At 40.2% G+C, this 22,700-nt stretch overlaps 1 protein-coding gene across 6 annotated transcripts in view; it reads left to right on the plus strand.

The window, feature by feature from the left end:
- SPIDR (scaffold protein involved in DNA repair) overlaps positions 1–22,700 on the plus strand; it is a 736,772-nt gene that overhangs the window by 685,999 nt on the left and 28,073 nt on the right. For all 6 annotated transcript variants that reach the window (XM_029591243.1, XM_029591246.1, XM_029591241.1 and 3 more), the window contains one exon: positions 12,610–12,697. In XM_029591243.1, the coding sequence (XP_029447103.1) occupies positions 12,610–12,697 (88 nt within the window). The remainder of the gene's footprint in view (positions 1–12,609; positions 12,698–22,700) is intronic.

A 22,700-nucleotide genomic window follows, 5' to 3' on the forward strand; every position in this document is an offset into this window, starting at 1 on the left:
ATACTTGCAGCTTCTAATTTTGAAAGGGAAATTATGCATGTGGTTTCCCTTAGAAAATGAGTCACAATATATGTGGAATAAAATTTCTCACGCACAGAGCCAACAACGCGGAATTGCCCCCCCCCCCCCCCCCCCCCTCCTGTCTTTGCTGGAAAACCAATTCATGTTATCAGATCCCAATTTTAGCATTGCATGGGATTTGCAATCAGTCAGGGAGCAGGGGGAATATTCAGACCAATCTTATCTCTGCTGTCCTAGCTTTATATTCTCTTGTCATGGGCTCCCTGTAGAGCTGCTAATGAAATGTTTTTTAATAGCTCACGCAGACGTTTGTTTCATAATGGTAAAATATCGGACTTGACTGTGCTTCTGGACATGTCAGATGAGGAAGTAGAGCAGCTTGCTGCTTTATTAGTTTTCTTTGTTTTTGAGGCCGATAAGGACTCTGTGATGAGACTTTTCTTTCGTCAAGAGGATAAATTGTTTATAGATCTGAAGATTTGGTTGTTTCCGGATGTTTGTAAACAGAGAAGGAGAAAACTCTTCCTTCATATATGTTAAGAAGTAAGGGATCTGTGCGGTAATTTCCTTTTGAAATACCCTTCAAAATGTTTGATAAAAATCCCTCATGTTAGATATATCCTCTTTGAGCCTAAACATTTAAGATCTTTTCTGGATTAGCTGTAAGATCAGCTTCTACGTCTGTAAATGAAGATATCTCTTAAGGGGTTTTCTTGACTTCGTCTCTTCCTTGGTTTCCTTTCTGTATATTTTGTGGGCTTGATAAGAGAGTAAACAGTGGGGATGATGTATGCTAACTATTTTCTTGTTTTGTATGTTTATTTCTACTGGTTAATCTCCATTTTCTATACAAGTTAACTTATTTGCTTGTATTTCTAATTATAAATAATAAATAGACACCCCCCCCATCTTTCCTCCCCAGCACCCTAGCAGTACTCTGGACCTTCAGAAGGTTTCCTGAAAAGATAGCAGTTTCATCAGCCGATTGTATTTATTCCTCACTTTCCAACACAAAATCCCAAGGTGATTTACAGCATCAGTTAACCTATAACATAAAGATTACAGATAAAATCACAACATTACAGTTTTTCAATGCTTGGGAGAATGGCATCTTAAAGTGCTGGAGCAAACCTTCACAATGGAGACTACTGCTTTTTAAAAAGAGAACTTTGAAGGCAGAAAACAACCATAAGGCCCATCTAGTCTGCCCATCCATACCAACTGCTCAGCTCTACAATCCCTACCATCCCTTCAGAGAACCACTGTGTTTTTCCCATGCTTTTTTGAATTGATGCTGTCCTTATCTCCACTAGAGCTGTTCCATGCATCTACCACCTTTTTGCAAAGAAATGTTTCCTTAGATTACACCCGAGTCTTCCCCATTTCACTCTCATCTCATGACCACTCATTCCAGAGCATCCTTTCCATTGAAAGATGCCCACCTCCTGTGCATGGAAACCTTGGAGGTATATAAATGCCGCTGTCATATCTTCCCTATCTCATCTTTTCTCTAGATCTTTAAGTCTCTCTCCATATGCTTTACATTAAAGACCACTGAACCTTTCAGTAGTCACTTTCTGAACTCAGTCCATCCAGTTTATATCCTTTTAAAGTGCAGTCTCCACAATTCTACTCCGTATTCAAAATGAAGTCTCACCAGGGACTTGTATGGGGCAAGTTCATCTCCTTTTTTTTTCCTGCTGATCATTCCTCTTCCCATGCACCCAAGCATCTTTCTGGCTTTTATATCGCCTCTTGAACCAACTTGAGATGATCATATAAAATCACCCCCAGCTTCTGCTCTTGTGTCATGCATAGAAAAATTTCACCCCAGTACTGTACTACTTCCTTAGCTTTTTACCACCAAAACGCATGACTTTGCATTTTTTAGCTGCCAGACTCTAGATCATTCCTCAAGCTTCACTAGATACCCTCCTGTTTGCCACACCTTCCTGGGTGACTACTTTATTGCTGATTTTGAATAGAATCAAAACTATGCTAAAGAGTAAAATTACAGAACTTATAGATAGACATGGTTTAATGGGTATTTAACAAAGTCCCTCATAAGAGACTTCTCAGGAAATTAAAAAGTAATGGTATAAAAAGCAGTTTTCCACTGTGGATTGTGAACCGGATAAAAGATAGGAAACAGAGAGTAGAACTAAATGATCAGTTTTCCCAATGGAGGAAGGGAAATACTGGGATCTCTGCTGGGACAGGTGCTTTTTGACATGTTTGTAAATGATCTGGAAAAGGGAACAATGAATGAGGTGATCACATTTGCAGACGACACAAAATTACTCCAAGTTGTTAAATCACAAGCAGATTGTGAAAAATTGTAAAAGGGCCTTGTGGCAATGGGAGTCTGGGCATCCAAATAGATGAAATTTAATGTGGACAAATGCAAAGTAGCACTGAATATTGACTTCAAAATGTACGTAGAGAAAAATAATCCAAACTGTAGTTAACACAATGTTTGGTTCCATATTAGGAGTCACTACCAAGGAAATAAATCTAGGCGTTGTTATGGACAGTACGTTGAAATCCTCAGTGTGTGGGGCAGTCAAAAAGCAAACAATGTTAGTAATTATTAGGAAAGGAATGAATAATAAAACAGAAAAGATCATAATACCTGTGTATCCGTCCATGGTTTGATCACATCTAGAGAACTGTATGCAATTCTGATTGCCGCATTTCAAGAAGATATAGCGGAACTAGAAAAGTGAAGAATGATGATGAGGGTTGAGAAGAAGCAGGGATTTCACACAAACACAAGCAGCCCGGAGAAATAGGACAGTTAGAGACTCCAGAAGGCAGAGGGAGTTCTCTTTGGGGAAAGGAAAAGTAAACACGAGTTGGCTAAATGATTGTGAAGCCAGAAGGAATAGGAAAATGTAATTTTGAGATCCTTGGCAGATAATTAATTAGGATCCAGGCAGCAGCCAGAGAAAGATGTAGAAATTAGAAGATCCAGCTGGGAGCTAATTACAGAATGAGCATCTTTCTTAAGCTGCAGAGAGCACTGCCTTTCAGAGGGAGACAGAGACCAAACCAGAGGGGGAGCCCAGCAGGGCTTACAGGAACTCAGAAACAGATATACCTACCTGCATCCTTCGCTTAGGGCTTTTAAATCTGCAAAAAGAGGTACAGTTGGGAAATGATGCTGTGTGATACTAGGAAATGGAGCTAGCTAAACCATTCAGTGGACTTTACTGAGGGGATCTTGGTGTTTGAGTGTGAAGTAAATGCTGATACATGGAATAAAGCTGTGATGACTGCAAGTAGCTGGCTGTGAGAAGTGTGTTCCCCAAAACTGTTAGCAGATCATTCATGGCCCAGCCGGTGTTCTGTTGCCAGGATAGAATGGCTCATCTATGCGGTAAGGCTAAAGAGGTTAGGGCTTATCAGGTTGGAGAAGAGAAGAGAAAGATCTGTAAAATCATGAGTGGAGTGGAATTGGTAAATGCAAATCAGTTATTTATTCTTTCAAAAAGTAAAAAGACTAGAGAACAGTACATGAAGTTACTAAGTATCAAATTTAAAACAAATAAAACATATTTTTTTCACTTAACACACAATTAAGTTCTGAAATTCATTGCTGGAGAATGTGAAAAAGGCAGTTAAATAAGTTAGCTGAATAAGACTTATCCGATTAACATATAGGGATATTTAGCGGCATAGCTATGCCGCTGAATATCCCCAGTTAAATCGCTAGTTAGCCGGATAAGACTTATCCAGCTAACTTTAGATCTGCTATTGAGCAGATCTAACTTATCCAGCTAACATAACTGGATAAGTTTGAATATCTCTTTTTACTATGTTAGCCCCTGGAGCACCCATATCCCGCCCACCACTTATCTGTCTAAACTACTATGGGACCGGATATTCAGCCACCACCACTTAGCCAGATAAGTCCCTATGTGAGATAGCACAAGCAGTCTACTTCCCCAGAGGACAGACACATGCCAGATTCTGATTTTGCTTATATTAACTATATTTACAAAAGTGGCTCACCTTCAACTACATTCACACTCAGCATTTCTCTTCAGTATTCACATCTCAGCATTTCTCTTCAGTATTCACTTTTCACCTTTAAAAACGAGAATGCACAGCTTTTAAACTAGATGATGGGGGAAAGCCGACAGTCAGAAGCGCATGGTTCAGAATGATGTATCTTTGAAGGATACTAAGAGAAAAGGGAAAATAGGGCATCCCAGTAGAGAGGTTGCAGTAAATGCCAAAGTGAACCAGGTTTTTTTAAGTAAAGTGCAGAAAGATTACAAATTACCCCTGTCAACTGATGAGCAGGTGGTTAATACAAACAAACATATTTTGAAATGTCTGTATACAAATGCTAGAAGTCTAAAAAATAAAATGGGAGAGTGTATAGCACTGGATGAAGAGGTAGACAGAATTGGCACCTCAGAGATTTGATGAAAGGAGGATAACCAATGGGATATTGTGATACCAGGGTACAAATTATATTGAAATGATAGGATGGATCAAATTGGTGGAGGGATGGTATTGTATTTTAAAGAGATAAAAGTTCTACAGGAAACAAAATGCAATGTTGAATCTTTTATGGATATAAATTCCAGGTGAAAAGGTATAAAATAGTAGTGGGGGTGATTTACCATCCACCTGGTTAGAATGAACTAAGAGCACTGAAATGATAAAAGAAATTAGGGAAGCTAACAAAATCAGCAGTACAGTAATAATGGGTGATTTCAATTACCCCAGTACTAACTGGGTGAATGTCACATCAGGACATGCTAGAGAAGTAAATTCCTAGAAGAAATAAATGACTGCTTCATGGAGCAGCTGGCAAGAACCAACAAGAGGGGAAACTTTTTTATGTCGTCCTTAGTAGAACACAGGATTTGGTGCAAGAGGTAATAGTATTGGAGCCATTTGGCAATAATGATTACAATATTATCAAATTTGATTTAATAACTGGAGGGCATGCAAAAAAGCAATCTATTGCGACTGCAGTTAACTTTCAAAAAAGGTGACTAAGGTAAAATGAAGAAAATGGTTAGGAAAAAACTGAAAGGAGCAACTGCAAAGGTTAGGAGTTTAGCTCATGGATGTTGTTTAAAAATACCATCTTGGAAACCCAGACCAGATGTATTCCATGCATTAGAAAAGGTGGAAGAAAGGCTAAATGACTACTGGCATGGTTAAAAGGTGAGGTGAGAGAGGCTATAATATCTAAAAGAACATCTTTCAAGAAATGGAAAAGAAATCTGAATGAAGAAAACAGTATAAGCACTGGCAAGTCAGATAGAAAACATTGATTAAGGAAGGCAAAGAGAATTTGAAAAGAAGCTTGCCGTGGAAGCAAAAACTCAGAATAAAAACGTATTCAGGTACGTTTGAAGTAAAAAGCCTGCAAGGGAGTCATTTGGACCAATTAATGATCAAGGGTGTAAAAGGGGCACTTAGGGATGACAAACCATAGCAGAGAGTCTAAATGAATTTTTTGCTTCTGTATTCACTGAGGATGATGTAAAAGATATACCCGTGCCAGAAATGATATTCAAAGTTGATGATTCTGAAGAACTGAAACAGATCTCAATGAACTTGGAAGTTGTACTAGGGCAAATTGAAAAACTAAAGAGTAGCAAATCACCTGGACCAGATGGTATACATCCCAGAGTGCTGAAGGAAATTGTGGACCTGCTATTGGAAATTTGTAAAGTATGAGTACATCATCTGTGGTATCTGAAGACTGGAGTTTTGCCAATGTCACACCAATTTTTAAAAAGGGATGAATGGATGATCCAGGAATCTACAAACCAGTGAGTCTGATAGCCAAAATGGTAGAAATTATCATAAAGAACAAAATTGCTGAGCATATAGATAAGCATAGTTTAATGGGACAAAGCCAACATGGATTTAGCTAAGGGAAGTCTTGCCTCACAAATTTTCTACTTTTTTTTTAGGGTGTAAACGTGGATAAAGGTGAGCCAGTTGATATAATGTAACCTGATTTCCAGAAAGCAGTTGACAAAGTCCCTCACAAGAGACTTAGGAAATTAGTCATGGGATAGGGGGCTGTATCCTATTGTGGATTGGCTAAATGGTAAATTTTTCAAAATTGCCCCAGGGATCTGTTCTGGGACCAATGATTTTTTATATATTTTTATAAACAACCTAGAAATGGGAACAAGTGAGGTAATCAAATTTGCCAAAGACATAAATTTATTCAAAGTTGTTAAATTGCAAGAGGATTGTGAGAAATTGCAAGAGGACATTGCAAAACTGGGAGATTGGGCATGCAAATGGCAAATGAAATTTAATTTGGACAAGTGCAAAGTGATGCACTTAGAGAAGAGTAACCCAAATTATAGCTATATAATGCAAGGCTCCACATTAGGAGTCACCACTCAGGAAAAGGATCTAGGTGTCACTGTCAAAAATACATTGAAATCTTCTGCTCAGTGTGCAGCAGCAGCAGCCAAGAAAGCAAATAGAATGCTAGGGATTATTAGGAAAGGAATGTAGAATAAAATAGAGAATATCATAATGCCTTTGTATCGCTCCATGATGCGACCTCATCTTGAGTGTTATGTGCCATTCTGGTCACCACATCTCAGAAAAGATACAGCAAAATTAGAAAAGATGCAAAGAAGGGCGACCAAAATGATAAAGGGGCTGGAACAAAGGAAGAAAGGCTAAAGAGGTTAGGACTCTTCAGCTTGGAGAAGAGTTGGCTAAGGAGAGACATGACAGAGGTCTATAAAATAATGAGTGGAATGGCATGAGTAAATGTTAATCAGTTATTTACTCTTTTGAAAAATACAAAGACCAGGGGACACACAATGAAGTTACTAATAAGAGAAAATATGTTTTTACTCAAAGCATAATTAATCTCTGGAATTCGTTGCTAGGGGATGTGGTGAAAGCTACATTTAAAGTTGCATTTAAAAAAGATTTGGACAAGTTCCTGGAGGAAAAGTCCATTAACCATTATTAAGAAAGAGTTGCAGAAATCCACTGGTAATTCTTGGGATAAGCAACTTGGAATGTATCTACCCCTTGCGATCCTGCCAGGTACTTTTGACCTGGCTTGGCCACTGTTGGAAACAGTATTCTGGGCATGTTAGACCTTTGATCTGACTCAGTCTTATGTTCTTACGTACTTTCAGTATTCACATTCATTCTTTAGCTTCAGTATTCACCTTTCCTAATAATCCCTAGCATTCTATTTGCTTTCTTGGCTGCTGCTGCTACACACTGAGCAGAAGATTTCAATGTATTTTCGAAAGTGACACCTAGATCCTTTTCCTGAGTGGTGACTCCTAATGTGGAGCCGCATTCTCCTGGATATCCCGGGCCTATCTGTTCCCAGCTGGGCCCAGACACTTATTCCTGCTCTTGGGAGTGCGCCCATTGAGCTACCTGTGTCTCTAGCTTTTAAGATGGACCAAGCTAGATGCCTGGTCCAGCACTGGTTAAGGAGGGTTTTCAGAGACACTCCTTCTCGCCCTGCATTTTCAGCTAAGTAGCGCTGAATATGGACTTCAAAATTACATATAAAATAGGGATGGCACAAAGTACAGAATCAATAAATACCATATAGCAAAAGATCATCCAGAAGCAGCTCCAGTTAACCAGAATTCGCATAACTTCTGGAAAATCAGAACTGCGTTAGGTTTCTGTGGAGTAGTATTCCAACAAACTGGTCCTGCACAAGAGAATGATTTCCTAGCAGATTCTATTAGTTTGATTTTATCTGAAACTTTTAAAGGGGCCAATTGAGAGGAGCTGTTGCATGCCAAGATGACTTTGAAGACTGAACATATTTCAGCGGGTTTTTCTGGCACCTGAGCATTTTACCTTCTGTATCAGTGAATACTCTTAGCAGTACATCTCTTAAGAGGAGATCTATGAAATAAAGAGCAGCAATAGTATTATCAGACAGTGGGACTGAAAATGAATGAACAATAATGCTGAAACTTTTCAGTGATATGTTAACTGTTGTTAGTGCAGATGATTTAGCTGCAGCTAAGTGTTTACAACAGGCAATTCAGCCAATGAATGCAGTTTTCCAAATGGTGAAAAAGATGAGGTTGCCGAGTTTGTTTTCCTTGTTGCTAACAAGACAGTTCATTGGGTTCACTTCATTAGTGTGCTACAGTACATTGCTCATTATCTTGCTCAGATGAGTTTGAAAGCCACATCCAGCTGAGTTTCCAACACTTTTCGGGTGCACTGCCACAGTAAGGAAAAATACATTTATGCCCTATTGTACAGTGCGTCATGAACACCGTAGAAACGCAAAAAGAAAGGCATTTTAAGTGAAAGTAAATGGTCTATATGTGGTTGAAATCTCTTTGCTGGCTTTATACAGATGATATTTTACAAAACATTTGAATGCATGGGTCAGTCACCCAGGGGAGGTGGTAAGTGTAAAAAATGCTGTTATAATGCAGGAAGCAATGGGACAGTCACAGGAGTCTCTCCTTATTTGAAAGTGAGGACAAAGCTGGAAATCAAATAGGCTATGTGGTATTGTACCAGGAAGAGAGGATGAGCAGGATAGCTGGGGCTAGAGGTCTTTGGGTCATTTATGTTTAGTTTATATGACTGGGATCAAATTTAGTTGTAACCTCTTTTTTTTTTGGGCAGAAGGGAGAAGAGGGAAAGGAGAGGGAGGGGCACTATTGTTTGCAAGCCCTATTGCTGATTGCGTATGGCAGAGTTATCAAACTGACATCCTTAAGGGCCGCAATCCAATCTGCTTTTCGGCATCTCTCTGATGAATATTCATGAGATACATATGCTTGCATTGCCTCAGTTGTGTGCAGATACAATTGATGCATAGTAGTTAGGGATATCCTGAAAACCAAACCAGTTTGTGATTGCAGTGACCTACTTGCATGAGGCAGCTCTAGGAGCAGACAAATTGTTAAATTAGTTAAACTGGTGTTTTCCTTCCCCCTTCATTAGATGCACAGTGATGGGGGCAGAGAGGAACTAGAGGAGACCCTGGGCAAGGAAAAGAGACACCATAAAGAAGACAGATTTAATCAGTAAGGGGGTGGAGACAATAGACAGAAAGAGAGAGAAAAAGAAGCAGTGCAAGAAGGAAAGGGAGAAGTGAGATGCATCATAGAGAGAGGACATTCTTTTGAAACCCAGCAGGTCAGGGGAAGTGATAAAGTCCTAGTTGTCAAAATATATAGTAAATTGTATGGATAACTGACAGCTTGTATGATGATTTCTGACCTGTTTTGTAAACCTGTATAAAATATACAGAGTGGGGTGAATTTTCAAAGCCATTTATGTGTATAAAACAAAAGTGTAGGCATGTAAATGGTTTGTTACAAAACGACCTGATGTTTGTCATTTACAAGTATGTACGAAACCTGATATTGCACATACTTTTATGCACACAGAAAAGTGGCATTCTGGGAGGGGAAGATTTTAAAAAGAATGTGCAGGATCACGTGATGCAGTGAGAGGGGGAGGATGTAATCTCTCTTTCTCTCGGTGCCTGGCCTTCAACATCCGGCCCCTTCTGCACCGCTAAACTCAACGGACTCTGTATCAAAGTGCCCTGAGCGGTAGCTCATGCACCCATGAATTGCTCTAGCCAGGTATGCCCGCCATCCGACCCCTGCTGCTCCAAATATGGTGGCTAACAGCCTGCTTGAGCCGACCCCTACACCGGCAATTGCTGACATCAAAACCATGGTCCTGGAAGCGCAAGGGCCTGATCTTAAACAGATTTCCTCCACGGTTGCTGAGATTTCAGCAAATTTAAACAAATTTGAGACGCGAGTTGCTGAGTTAGAAGGCCGCGTATCGGAAAATCAAGATGGCCTCCAGGTGGCCCAGATTGATATCGCAGTGTTGCAGGCCTCCGTGGAGAAAAATACGGCGCAACTCGAAGATCTGGAAAATCGTTCCCGCTGGTCGAACTTGCGCTTCGTAGGGTTGCCCGAGGCATTGGAGGATTGAAATCTGCCTGCTGTGTTGGAGGCCTGGCTGGAGCAGGAGCTGGGCCTCTCTCGGGCGCATGACAAGCTACGCATCAAGAGGGCCACCATTTAGGGCCCCGGCACACCAATGCAACCCAACCACTAGTTGTGGTAGCAAAAGTGTTCAATTTTGCCTACAAACATGAAATCCTGCAAGCGGTCTGCACGGGGAAAGGTCTGACTTACGAGAATGCCAAGGTGCTCGAGTTTCAAGATTTCTCCACGGCGGTGGCGGCCCAGCGGCGGGTTCTGGCACCTATCTGCTCACAGCTGCTGGCGCAGGGCATTCGGGCCTCTTTACTTTATCCAGCTAACAGCCACCGGAGTCTCCTGGTGCACCACCATGGAAGAAGCAAAGAAATTCTTAAGAGACAGCACCGGCAGCTGAATGCTCCCCTGCTGAGTAATGGCCGCGCCTAGCTTTGCCCAGATCTCTGGAAATTCAGACTTTCTTCCCAGTTCCCAGATGGTCACCTTTCATCATTGGGGCCTTAAGGGCATCACTCAGTTGGGTCATGAGTTAACTCCCGCAGGTCAGATTTTGCCCTTCTGAGAGCTTCGGGAGCTGTATGGCCTTTCAGCGACAGCGGTGTTCCCATACTTACAGCTTCAATATTATATTGGATCACTGCCCTCCAGTTCCCGACAGGCTTTGACTTTTCAAACTTTGGATACTTTTTTTTCATTTGAAAAGTCCAAAGTGCCCTCATTATCGGATTATTGCAAGCTCCTAAAGCAATTAACTGTCATTGATACTTATTCTAGTCTGGTGGAGCGGTGGAATAAGGATGGGGTTTCTGTGGTCACTGAATTTATAATTTGAGCCTGTTTCAGACAAGTTTCCAAATCTCGGTGAACATGTACTACAGAGAAATGCAATATAAATTTCTTTGGCGTAGCTACATCTCTGCTCAAGGTGCGTTCCTCTTGAGGATATCATCCTCTGCTGCCTGTGGGCAATGTGGGCATCCGCTTGGCATCTTATCTCACACCTTTTGGGAATGTCCCCCCACTCAGGGTCTTTGGGTTAAAATGGTTCGTTATCTTGAGTCCCTACTGGGGTTGGGACTCCACCTTTCTCCTATGTGGTTACTTTTTGGATGCATTTCTCCATTGCGTGTATGAGCTATGGGATCTTGATTGTTTATTCTTAAGGCTAGCTTGGTGGCCAAAAAGGTCATCTTACTACATTGGCGAGATGACCATCCTCCAACATATTGGACCTGGCGTAATTGCCTTCACCGAATGATGTCAATGGATGCAGCGACTATGAGGCAGTCTTTGAGACATAAGCTGTTCCTGGCTTCTGGGACTCCTATCTACAATCTCTGCCACATTGATCCTGTAATGTATCCTGTAAAATATCGCAATCCGCTTGTGATTTAACTACTCTGAATAATTTTGTATCATCCGCAAATTTGATAACCTCACTTGTCGTATTCCTTTCCAGATCATTTATAAATATATTGAAAAGCACTGGTCCAAGTACAGATCCCTGAGGCACTCCACTATTTACCCTTTTCCACTGAGAAAATTGACCATTTAATCCTACTCTCTGTTTCCTGTCTTTTAACCAGTTTGTAATCCACGAAAGGACTTTGCCTCCTATTCCATGACTTTTTAGTTTTCTTAGAAGCCTCTCATGAGGGACTTTATCAAATGCCTTCTGAAAATCCAAATACACTACATCTACCAGTTCACCTTTATCCACATGCTTATTAACCCCTTCAAATAAATGAAGCAGATTTGTTTTAAGCTGTGGGGGTTTCCCCTGTGATTCAGCAGGTTCCTGTTTAAGATAGACTTGGCTAATTTCTATTAAGTGTCTCCCTCTATCCTTCTCTCCTGTACACTGCACAAGTCAGCCATATGTGAGTTAAGTGGATTTTCAACCACCTCAAAGCTTTGTGCATGCTTTTACAGAGCCAAAATGTATAACAGCCTGCTTAGGGCTGAAGTCCGCCTGCAGCTCAGCCTTCATTTTCAAAGCGGACTTATATGTGTAAGTCCGCTTTGAAATAGCGGGACCTTGAATACCTTAGCCTAGCGTAGGGAAGCACATTAACACCTGGGAGAGAACAAGGGTAAATGTCCACATGGACATTTATAGACAGACTTTGAAAATCGAAAGTGCATGCCTAAATGATTTCCCCACCCACAGCTCCTACTCCCCAGGGCCACCTCTTTGCAACACACACAAAAGTACATGAGAAATCGCTTCTGCCTACTTTGGTGTAAAATTGGGTTCTACATATGTATGTGCTTTTGAAAACTCACCCCATAACGCGCACACACGTCCACATAAATCAAGGCATCATTGGGGGAGTGGGCGGGGGCATGTAGCAGATGTCCACTTGCCTTAATTTCCAAAAGGTACGTGTTTTCTATAATAAATAGATTTCTTGACGTCTCTTACCTGGATATCTTTAAACCTGAGCACCTTATTGTAAATGGACCCCAGTTGTAATCAATTTAAATGTTTTATTCCTAACCATTTTAAGATTCAAACCTAAATTTCATGCTTTACTTTATAAAAAGAAATCTGATATGTATCCTTTCAAAAGAAAAAAAAAAAAAAGAAACTGTTTATTTCTTCCAGGTCTCCAGGCCTTTTTAGTCTGATACACAGTTTGTGGCCGCCACCAGTGCCTCTGAAAGTCCATGGTCAAAGCCAGGACAGAGAAGAAGTAAGTGATTGTGTTTTGTCTTTATAACCTGTGAGCTGTTCGTGGTGTTGGTAAAGTTGCTGGTGAACCAGCTTCTTCCGTTCTTAGGCTTGTACAGTGCTGCTTCGTAAGCTCATTATTTGGTCACGCTGAGATCTTTTTAACGGTACGTCATGGGAAATTTGGCAAAAGGCGAGAGGCTCCCCGTCCAGTAGACAGACCATTTGTCTCCTTTTGCCCATTTAGTCTGTGGATGGGCATAATGACCAATTTCTACAGCATCCAGACTGAGCAAGTGAGAAAAGAAATTGACCTGTATTTGGATTTTCAAGTATTCCTCAGCCAGTTTTAGTTGTTGCAGTGCAAGGCTGGGTACTGACTCTGTAGCACAGTTCATATCTTATGCCACCGACATTAGGACTAGGCTTTGACTATGAGAGATTTCTTGCTGGAAAAACATGAGCAGCTTTTTAGTAAGTTGACAATTGTTATTTATATGTTACTGTGTGGAAACATCAGATTTTACCACTGTTAATAAGCCCGCCTGCTATGTCTAAAAGAACTTTTGTCTGTTGGCTGTGTTACAGAATGAAGGAAGATGTATGTGCCCTTCAGGAGACAAATAAAAACAGGATTATAATGTTGCAGAATGTATGAATGTAGCTGTGATTGAAGATTCTCTATTGGGGGAAAATATGCATTACACGAAAGCAGTTCAACTGAACAAGAATTATGAGTAACCGAAATTGCATTTTATTGTGTTTTTTTTCCTTTTCACTGCTCCATTCTCTGATTGTGTATACAATCAAGAACTCGGAAAATGCATTTGGAAGAAAGAGCCATTTCTGTTAATTGTCCTAATTAAACACAATAAGGAGGTAATGTCGCCAGCCTTGACTCACGGGAACAAGACATGGTTAAATTTCATGTGTGGGAGCCTTTGCTGGGTTTTCTTCTAAAGAATCTTCGGTGCTGATCCTTACCAAAATCCACGTGACACCAGACTGGTGTACATAACCTGTGCATGTATTGTGAGCCACTGGGGCATGTAATCAGTGAAAATTGGCAAACCAACTGTGGCTATATAAGAGCTGCATGTTTTTTTAATTCATATAAGACTAAAAGCCTGAGAATTAAAATAGACTGTGGCTCACAAGAAATAAAATATTGGAAGAAGTCCCAGAGCAAGCATCAGTAGTACTACGGTAGTAATAGTAGTACACTAACAGCAGTAAAGGTAGAGAGGACTCTGTAATCTGCAGAGATCCCTCCAGGTCCTTCCTTCCTCTTATTTTTTTTATTTTTCTTTGTTTTATATTCTGCCTTTCAGGCACTTCCTGTTCCCTCTTCAGATCCTCCTCCAACTCCTGACAAAAATTTAGCAGGAAAGCTAGTGGCTGTAGGCATTTCTTGTTAGTTATGCTTTCTTGTGAAAATAAAACTGTGCCTGGCTGAGTCATTTCCTCTCAGGTTTTGGAGAATCTCATTAGCAGACACCTTGGGCTGTTTACAGGTTATGTGTTGAAGCAAATGTGAGCTAGAGAGGCAAAGATAGGAGGCCAAATGTATTCCTGTAGACTTTAAAAAGAGTACCTTTGGTAGTAATTTGAATTAATGTAAACTCTGCACAATCTGTTAGGAAGTAGGTTTCACTTTACATAATAAGAATTGTTGGTAGTTATAGGCAAGAGTCCTTATTTACATGAGACAGTAGTGGCCACATTTCAGGACTGTGATGGGAGTCATTTTGTGGGAAACTGGTGGTCTCATTGATTTCCATTGGAGTAGAAGAATTATTTTAGGAGCAAAGGACAAAAATATAGCTCAGGCCATAAATCTGTGTTTCACCACAACAAGCTCATTTTCAAGTGCGATTTCCCACTTACAACAATAATAGGACTCAATTGTGCCATAGAAATGAACCTGAGGAAGGAAGATGATGCTATTGAAGTGGTCACTACCAGTGATAGAGCGAAGCTAGGGAATAGTGTTGTAAGTCACTTTCCTCCATCCCTTAGGGCTGGTGTAAAGGGTATGCTCTCTGGGGTATGGGCTTAAATGAGGGAGAAAGGGAAGAAAATAGTCCCTATTTTTTGTTTTATTTCTATTGCCATTGAGGACATTGTCTGATCTAATTCTATGCAACCTTGTAGTAATGTGTTAATATTTACTCATATGGCATACATTTGGAAAGAAAATTTGAATTAAGTGGGGAAAGACTGTGACGGTGTATGCCAGAAACTCCCTCAAACTACCTTAAGGGACTGGCCACAGAGATCTAACCGGGTCTTCCTTAAGGATCAGCCCCACAAGGGATTCTGGGTCCAGGGACAATACCTTCAGCCTAACATAAGTTGGCAGGGCCCAGAAGAGTTAGAGAGGCCCTAGGGAGCAAGCAAAGACCTACAGTATGCTAAGACCTGTTATGTCTAAGACTCTGTATTACCTGAAGCTAAGGTGAGCCACGTTGTTTGTCTGAGTTGACTTTTCAGAACTGTGTATTACTTGAGCTAAGCTGTGCTGCATTGTTTGATTTGAATTGCCTTTTTTTTTTTGTTTTTACTGTAAATAAAGTGCACCTAAGGAACAGCCAGAGTCTGCCTCCTTTTGCCTCTGGCTGTGTCCAAGCTGCTACTGCTCGAGTTTCCACTTGACTCATGGAGGTATTTCAATGATCTAGTTCATCTCTATCTCTCTCTAAGGTGCCACTGTAAAGAATAATAAAATCCCTTCCTTTACTATGCCTCACTCTCCAGGCATTACATGGACTGTTTTCTCATTTATCAATCAATTTACTAATTGTCTTGTACCTTCATATTCCTTTGCTTTCACTGTCTGCTTGACCTCTCCTAGCCTAGCTTCTGACCTATCCAAATATCAAGGTCATATCTCTAGTCTTATTCTCCTTGATTTGGCTCTTGTCATTGATGCTGTTGACTCCCCAGCAAATGTCACTTTCTTGGACAACATAACTTTGTTGTCTCTTGGTTCTCTTCCTACCTGTTTCTTATTGAGTCCTCCTTATTCCTGTAACCTTCCTCTCGGGGAGGGGACCATATTTCCCACTTCTTCAGAGTTTTAGTCTGCTTGCACAGAATGAGAGGAGAAAACAGTTCTGTGGAATGGGGAGGAATATTCCTGCAAGACCACCAGTAGAGTTCACAATACACCCCCCCCCCAAAAAAAAAAAAAAGAAAAGAAAAGAAATTCCACACCAAAATTATGCTCCAGACAGAAGAGAACATTTACTGAAAATGTTTGGCAGTCTTAAAACAAAAATGCAGAGTCCAGAAAAATTCCATTAGTCAGAAAACAGCTCATAGCTCTTTCAGAAATTCTAAAAGTCACTCTGGTGCAAGCAACTTTCTTATGCTTCTTAAGTCCCAACAATTTCAAGGCACCTCACACTTCCTCCCAACAAGTCTGTCACTTCTGAGCCCCAGAGGAAAAATATAAAATCCTTCTTGAAACTTCTCAAAATACTCACAAACAGGATGGCCCAAAGACAAATATCCCCACTTGCTTCTAGTGATTACAAGTTCCAAGGTCCCTTCCACATCTTTCAGGAAAGTTCTTCCTCTTCCACACATAACATCTGGAATACTAGGACAGGAACACTACGCTTTGATGTCCTACTAAGCTCCCAGAAAAACACCAAGAACTCCTCCTTAGACTCCTTAAGAACTCCAAAAGACTCCTTAGCAAACTCCTCCCCAGTGCTTATGGGCAGCATCATATATTGTCCCAGGTTTCGCCCATCCACTTAGGGGGAACAACCCCTCCATCACTCACATATTTATAGTACCTGAATGTAATCCGCTTTGTAGTGCTGAATAGCGGAATATAAAATAAACATTTCACACCAAGACCCCCTGGATCTCCCATTACTGGAAGATTCCTCACTTTAAAGTGCAGCCCTCTATAGAGAACTCGGAAGGGGTTTATGTTCCCACTTCCCCTTTCTGTGGATGTCCCACAAGATTCAATTATAAAACGCTTTGTATTTTCACTTTGTATCCTTTCCTTGGTGACCTCATCCAGTCTTGGAATTCACATACTGTGTCTACACTAGTGTAGCCCAGATCTGTTTCTGTGCCCCTGATCTTTTTCCCTTTATCAGATTTGTCTCAATTGTTTCTTTATAGTTTTTGATGCTACTTTGCATGTTAAAACTTGAACTTTTCATCTTGTTTCCATCCTCCTTACCATCTCCACCCCTCTCCATCAAACTGCATAGCACCACTGCCCTCCTTTTCTCTCAGGCCTGATACCCTGAAGTCATATTCAACTGTTCCCTCTTGTTCCCCTTCATCTTTCATGTTTGTTTCATTATCAAATATGGTTGCTTTTCCACCATAACATGATCTCTGTCTACACCGTCTTTCTCTTCTTCCAAACACAATTCTAGTGTGCATCTCTTCTTTGTTGCTTTGGGATCCATTTTGTTTGCAGTAGCAAGAATCTTTTCCTAAGAAATGAGCTGATGGTTATGCGATAGAACATGCATGAGGCTTATGTTAAGCCCTGAGAAGGAGAATTGGATCCAACTCTCTAGACATGGAATATTGCATAGGTTATAGATTTTGCTTCTAGGGATAATTTCACTATTGAATGCTGTATGACCAATAACCTATTGCAGAGCTCTGGTCAGAATACTGCCAGAAGAAACACTTTTACTTTTTTAAACCAAGAAGATCTGGTATTTCTGGGGACCAGTGTAGTTGCAGTGAGTCAAGGTGACTTGTGCTAGAGATGAATGATAAGACCTTTTTAGTACTAGAAGAATTTTGTGTGGGGGGAGGGGTAGAGGGTGGCTGTCATACAAACTAGCCCTTCAGGAAGGACATAGAATAAATCATTATTAATATTCTTATGATTTGATACTTCATGTCAGGTGTACAGAGCACTGTACAGGGACACATAAGAGAAAGTTCTTGCTCCTTGGAGTCTACTTAAGAGAGACAAGACACACACAAAATACAGATAAGGGGTTTTAAGTTAACAGGGAGGCATGATTCGGGGAAAAAACTAAATTGGGTAGATTATAAGTGAGAGTAATTTAGGTCGGGTAGCTTTTAGTAAAGCTACAAGAAATGAGACAGCATAAGAGATTATGTAAGTGGGAGGTCATGTGTTGTGGTGAGCTAGGACAGACGTGTTTGTGCTGGCTCTGGGTGCCATCCCCCAATTATTATGTGGCATTGTCTGTCTGTGGGGTCTAAGTGGTCCATTTTCTGGCTTCGTAAAATCAGCTTATGTCTATTGACAAATGCATGCAGAAATAACCCTTGATTATGCCCTTGAAAGGGGGGGAAAAAGAGAGAGAAAAACCGCAGGGCCTGGTAAAAAAGATGGCCAGTGATGCAGAGAATGAGAGAGAGACCTTATCACCAATAGCGAGGCAATCGTTGAGCTAACCACAGTGGTAGTAGCCACTTTGGACAGTAGATTAAACACCATTTCCGAGCAAATTACCAAACTTAATACAAAGATTTGGTCCGAGGCTGGAAATGGTGGAAGGGAGAGTCTCCACACTTGAGCATGATGTGCTTGCTCTCACTAACAAAATAGTTTCTTTGGGAAAGATGGTGGACAAGCAAGGAGAGAGATTGGAGGACCTTGAGAACAGGTCAAGAAAAAATAATAGTCTTGTGGGACTTCCTAAGAGTGTTGAGGATTGGAATTTGGTAGGGTTTCTAGAAAAGGGGCTACCCGAATCGCTGGATCTACCAGACCTAATTGGAGAATTAAAGACTGAGAGGGCTCACACGCTCGGCAGTAAATGTGATGGTGAAACGAGACCTACAAGAATCTCTGGGACTTGTTAGTGTCGTCTTTTTTGGACTCCCCAATAACACAGATAGACAACTTTTGGGTTGCTCCCCCTGCGGACATTGTTTAGCCTGCTCCATGTCCTACAGTCTTTCTGTTTTTACACATCCCAATACTTGCAAAGAATACCGCCTACGACACACTTCCCATTGTGACACAATGGGAATTATTTATGTCATCCTTTGTCCCTGCGACCTCATCTACATTGACAAATCTACGCGCAAACTAAAAACGAGAATCTTCGAACACTGCTCTTATATCCGTACCTCCAAGGTTGAAGCTTCACTGGTAGATAAAAATCACTCCGTTTCTGACTTGCATTTTTTTTTTTTGCGTTGCAAGTTATTTCCCCTCCACCTTGTAGCGCTAATTTTTCAGCCCTTCTCACATGCCGCAAACATTTGATTTTTGAATTCAATTCTCTTTTCTCCACTGGCTTCAACAAGGAAACTGAATGGTCAGTTTTCCTTTAGCCTTTGTTCCCTATTTGCATTTGAGCTCTAGCTTTTTGTCCATTTACCCTAATTCTGATTCTTCCCTCTCCGGGTGTTTATTCATTTTTTTGGATCTTATTTTTTAACTTTTATATTTTCATTTTCTTGCCCTCTTGTGATCTGTGCTTGTCGTCTACCATATGTCATCTCTAACTCCGTCCCCTCCCCCCCCGGTGGTTTCAATATGTTTCTTTTTTTACATCTTTCTTTTTTATATCCTTCTTGAGCTCTACGTCATTTTTTTTTACTTCCGTCCACTTTGATTATGCAAAAAATTAAAAGGTTTTCTGATGTAAGTCGTCCCTCCTGATACAGCCTATGTGAAATACGGTCCCATTTCAGGGGACTGAATTTCAAATAAAGATTGCTATGTACACATCTTAAAGGAAGATTGTATCCTGTTATTTGGTTGATTAGCTTATTCCTGATTCACGGACCATCTGCTAGATTTTCTTTCAGCACGATTTTCTTATTTATTAATTAATCATTAATAGTACATCATTTGCAGGTCTTAAAGGCATGCCTGGGTTGATATCTTAATAAACAGTCTCCAAGAAAGGAAGGTATCAAATTTTGGTGGGACTTAAATTCTATAGTCATAACTTTAAAAAGTACCATTTCATGAACCTGAAACCAATGTGGCTGTTTCAGTACTGGTATTATGTGGTCTGAGTATCTGACCTCAGCAAGAAGGCATGTTGCCAGGTACTGAATAAGCTGGATCTTGAAAACTGCTTTTAAGGAGACTCATGTTTAGCATGTTGCAGTAATTTATCTTAGCCACAATAAAAGATTGAATTAATGAGGCATGGGAAGCATGAACCTGCAAAAGTATGAAGTTGAAATATATTCTCCTTTATAAATCTTGTCTGACAATGCATCAATAGCTTAATTTCAAATATTACCCCTTGGTTCTTCACTTGCTAAAGTCTCATCTTATATGCCTTTTGGAGCAGATTCTGCACCATTTTGATAGTCTTTCTCTGGACCATCTCCAGCCTGTCTTTATCTTTTTGGACACTGTATTCTAGGTGAGGTCTCAACAATGACCTACATAGAGGCATTAATTACCCCCTTTTTTTCCTGCTGGTTATGCCTCTCCCTATGCACCCTAGTATCCTGCTGGCTCTGGCCAATGCTTTATCACACTCTTTTGCTACCTTGACATCATACACTATCATCCCTAGGTCTCTCTACTGGTCGATGCATAACAGTTTTTCCATGGACAAGGATCAACCACACAAGTAGGTGACATGATCCAATGGAACTGAGATAGATAGTTCTTTCAGAGATCATAAAGACTGAGGTGGTCATTCTAAGCATGCATGGGTGACCCTGCTCAGCCATCACCATGTGAGCCTTCTCAGTCTTTTTCCATCCACTAGTATAAAAGGATGTGTGTTTGCTTTCTCTGTCAAAAGCTGTTTGTTTTTCCCATTTAGGTTTCTTTACTTTAATCTTAAAGTTTTTCTTTTCTTTTTTGTTCATGAATATTCTTAATAAAGTTTCTTCCATCTACCCTGGAGGAGTGAAGGAATCGCCAGGAGGCAGTGTATCACAAACCAATCAGTGAAGACCACACTCTTGGATCCCGAGTAAACCTCTGGATCCTTTGATTAGACCTGTAGAAGTCTCTCTGGACTCACAATGGTCCTCATTGGTGCAGGTAGACAGTGCTATATCCAATTGTGCCATTGATAAACATCTTTTAGTTAAAACTGTCTCTGACTTATGTGAGGTTCAATGTCAGAAATTCTAAGAATTGGAAAATAAGTAGATTTAATGGAAAGTAAAATGCAAGATATCCAGAATGTTAATGCCACCTTAATTCAAGATAAAAATCTGGTTCATAGAAAAATTGAAAGCTTGAGAACTGTGCCAAGCATCTGAATCTACAATGTTTGCAAGGATTTTTGGAAAGGACAATTTCTGTTAAGTACACTGTAAAGAAATATTTTATTGAAGTTTTGGGACTACCAACTGAGGGTTATCCTCCTATTGGTAAAGTTTATTTTTAACCATCTCTGAAAACAGCTAGAACTTCTTCTGCACCCTTTGGTTTCAGTTGGTCCCTTAGATGTCTCCACCATGTTAGAAAGTTCCACTATGGAAGCAGAAAAAAGAGAGACTCTTCTGATTACTTTTGTGTTTGAACAGGATTTAAATATGATTTTGAAGCTTTATTTTCATAAAGCCCAGTCCCTGTTCTACAGGAAGAGGATTTGGATATATCCAGATATAAAATCTATCCAGAAGAGAAGAAAGCTGTTTCCTGCTATGCATCAGGACGTTTAGGCCTTTGGGGCTACATTTCTGCTTAGATATCCATGCAAGAATATAGTTACATATGTTGGAGTTAGGTATCAATTCTTTTCTTCTGACCAACTGCACTTTTTTTCGTGACAAAAAAAATACTTTGACTGTTTAATGTGTGGCGTTCATAATTGTAATGCAGCCTTATAACATGTTATTGCCTTTTCCTTATATGTTTGTTTCTCTTTCTCCATATTTAACTTTGTATTTCCACCCCTTCTCAGATTGTGGTCTAAGGATATGTATATTTTTCTTTTTTTTCATTGCATAATGCATATTTGTATGTTTAAATTGTTGTTTTCTTCCTTCCTTTTCTTTCCAAGTTATGCTTATATATTAATTGAAATGTATATAAAAAAAAAAACTTGTCATGAAAGATCCTTCTGTACCCTGGGAGCTAAATGAAGTTCTGGCTTAACTCATGAAACTGCATTTGAACTTTGGCCAAAGCAAATCCAAAACTCCTCTCGGAAAGTGTTATTGTTAATAGTAGTTACATCGGCTTAGAGAGTAAGCAAGTTACAAGCCTTGGTATATCATCTCTTCCTATACTTGGATTTTCTATAACAGAATAGTTTTGAGAAATCATCCAAAATTTATACCACAAAATGTCTCTTAATTTCATTTAACTCAATCTATCATCTTACCAATGTTCTTTCCAAGGCTGCTTGCCAATAAAGGCATGCATACTCTTCATATTGCAGGAGAACTCTGTTATTCAATATACAATAAGCAAGCTCCTATATAAAATTTCACAACATTTGTATTACTTTCAACCCAATAAATCAGTGTTCTTCATTTACTAAGGGAGAACTCTTTTAACTTGGGTATCTGCTTGCATCTTCTTCTACTACAATCAATCAGGATTCCATCTCCAAAGAAAAGTAAAAGCCCATCTAGTCAGGGCTATAGCAGCTTCCTTAACACATCTTTGCTCTGCCTCCATATATGTAAGGCTACCACCTGGTCTTCCTAGAAAATGTTTCACATCAAGACAGCAGTTTTGGACAGGCAGTCTAAATAGCTTATTTAATTGATTCCTTAAACCTTTAATTGTGTGGCTGATCCTTCTCCTGCTTCTCTTCTGAGAAGGCAAAGTTGCTTACCTGTAACTGATGTTCTCCATAGATGGCAAGACAAATTAGTCGTACAGTCCCACTCTCCTCTCCTTAGAGTTGAAGGTCAGCTTGCTTCAAAGACTGAGGAGCCTCTCACCATGGCTACAGCTGGGGGAAGAACCGTCCATGCTTGGGAAGACCTTTTCAGTCTTTCTGTGCTCTGAGAGAGAGCTTTTCATCTCAGCACTGTCAAATGACATCACTCACTTGCGTGGTTGATTCGTCTTGATGTCTACAGAGAACATCTATTACAAGTGCTTTCTCTTC

The sequence above is a fragment of the Rhinatrema bivittatum genome, chromosome 2 (assembly GCF_901001135.1).
Source record: "Rhinatrema bivittatum chromosome 2, aRhiBiv1.1, whole genome shotgun sequence".
In the NCBI taxonomy this organism is placed as follows: domain Eukaryota; kingdom Metazoa; phylum Chordata; class Amphibia; order Gymnophiona; family Rhinatrematidae; genus Rhinatrema; species Rhinatrema bivittatum.